The 1,909-nt window shown below is 31.5% G+C and overlaps 1 protein-coding gene across 1 annotated transcript in view; it reads left to right on the forward strand.

The window, feature by feature from the left end:
• The window catches only part of LOC107618034 (protein ROOT HAIR DEFECTIVE 3), a gene marked incomplete in the record, with an annotated part of 8,642 nt that continues 6,955 nt past the window's right edge, over positions 223–1,909 (forward strand). Inside the window, 4 exon segments of the mRNA XM_016319960.2 lie at positions 223–436; positions 1,098–1,244; positions 1,675–1,741; positions 1,824–1,909. Coding sequence (XP_016175446.1) covers positions 433–436; positions 1,098–1,244; positions 1,675–1,741; positions 1,824–1,909 — 304 coding nt within the window.

Here is a 1,909-nt window from a genome sequence, read left to right on the forward strand (position 1 = left end):
AAAAAATTGATAGTATTAAACTAAACTAATCAAATTAGATCTGATCAATTTAGACATTTTGAAATATTTATTCATTTAGCCAATGCTTAACATGTAAAAAAGGAAGGAAAAAAATGAAATCGAGAATAAAAAGAAAGAGAAAAGTAAAGACAAAAAGTAAAAGTATAAAACCATATAATAAATAAATAAATAAATAAAAAGTCCTCAAAGAAATTACTTATTTTTTTTCATTTCATGGAACTAAAGTATTTGTGTGTTGTGAACAAAGGCACTTGAGTTAAAAACCAAAAAAGCCTAATGCAAATTTCGCTATTGCTATAGTGTTCATTGCTAATTGCTCATTGCTTAATGCTAATGCCCCTATTTTCTGTGTGAGATCGCTCTTCTATTCCCTTCTCTCTCTTTCTGATCCAACCTCACATTCGATTTCCAATGGGTAAGCTTTTCGATCCCTCCTCATCGATCTGTTTCCTGCATTCTACGTTCTATATACGTTAATATTTTCATTCCTTTTTAGTTTCCCCTAATTCTTATATTCTAACTCCCAATCCTATAGTCTTAATTTAGTTTTTTATATGAGATGCTTGGTGGATGTTAACGGAAATTGGCAATCACACTATGCGTGCGTTTTTTTGTGAACGGTTATTATAATTATTATTTATTGATGTTGGTGTTGTTGTTTTCAGTTTCGAGAGAAAATCTATTTGGATTTTATGAGAATTTCTTTGATGTGATTGATTTTGACAGTTCGATCCAAAATTGAGGGGTTTTGTATGGTTATATTATTAAATCCTTGTCAATTTTACTCTAGATCATTGTTTTTTCTTTTTTATACTAATTTCAATTATTAAAGGGAAAAAGAAGGAGTTAAGAAGATAATGCAAACTAGTAGGTTGGGCTTAAATTTATGAATGGAGTGTGAAACTCACAACTATATACAGAGCTTTCTATTATCATGGTGATGTAAGCATTTATAAAAAAAATTAAATGAAAAATAATAATGTAGGATTTTGTGTCTACTGATTAGTGTATATATATTTTTTATCTTCCTCTGTTCTTTTGACTCCTCATCTGACATTGAATATCTGTGTATCCAGCTAATAATCATTGCTGTTCAACTCAACTTATTGATGGAGATGGTACATTCAATGTAGCTGGGATTGAAACTTTCATGAAGGAGGTGAAATTTAGTGAATGTGGGCTTTCGTACGCTGTAGTTTCTATTATGGGTCCACAAAGTAGTGGTATGCCTTCTTGCCTCTGCAATCTTAATTTAGTTTCTATTACTTCTGCTCTTTGCCCATCATTTCACTTGACGATCTGCTTAATTATGATATTTTAGTTGATTCACAATGCTAATGTTTGGTTGTTATATGAGATTCTCGGAAATATTAAAGTCGAGGTTTTCATTTTGCCTTATGAAGTAATGTGGAATAACTTACATTATAGTTGAAATTGATATTGGGTTCATTTGTGAATTATGACTGTTGCCTATCTGAATTAGTTATTTCTACGTGCTAAATATTATGTTTAGTCTGTTTTAGCCCTTTTTCTTCACTCTAAAAATAACTTTATCTTTTCTTGGTTTATTCATCTGTTTGATTTTATTCCATAAATTGATTCATTCCTGGTAAAGGATATCCAATTTTGTTTATTTGTTTTTGCTATGGGCAGGCAAGAGCACGCTGTTAAACAATTTGTTTCGTACCAATTTCCGTGAGATGGATGCTTTTAAGGGAAGGCAAGTACTTGCATTTTACATAAACTTCGCTCAAGTATCATGATGGTGCCTCACTGACCTGATTGTATATGGTTATATTCAGGTCTCAAACAACCAAAGGAATCTGGATGGCTAGATGTTCTGGGATAGAGCCTTGTACCATTGTGATGGATTTGGAAGGAACAGATG

The sequence above is a fragment of the Arachis ipaensis genome, chromosome B09 (assembly GCF_000816755.2).
Source record: "Arachis ipaensis cultivar K30076 chromosome B09, Araip1.1, whole genome shotgun sequence".
NCBI lineage: Eukaryota > Viridiplantae > Streptophyta > Magnoliopsida > Fabales > Fabaceae > Arachis > Arachis ipaensis.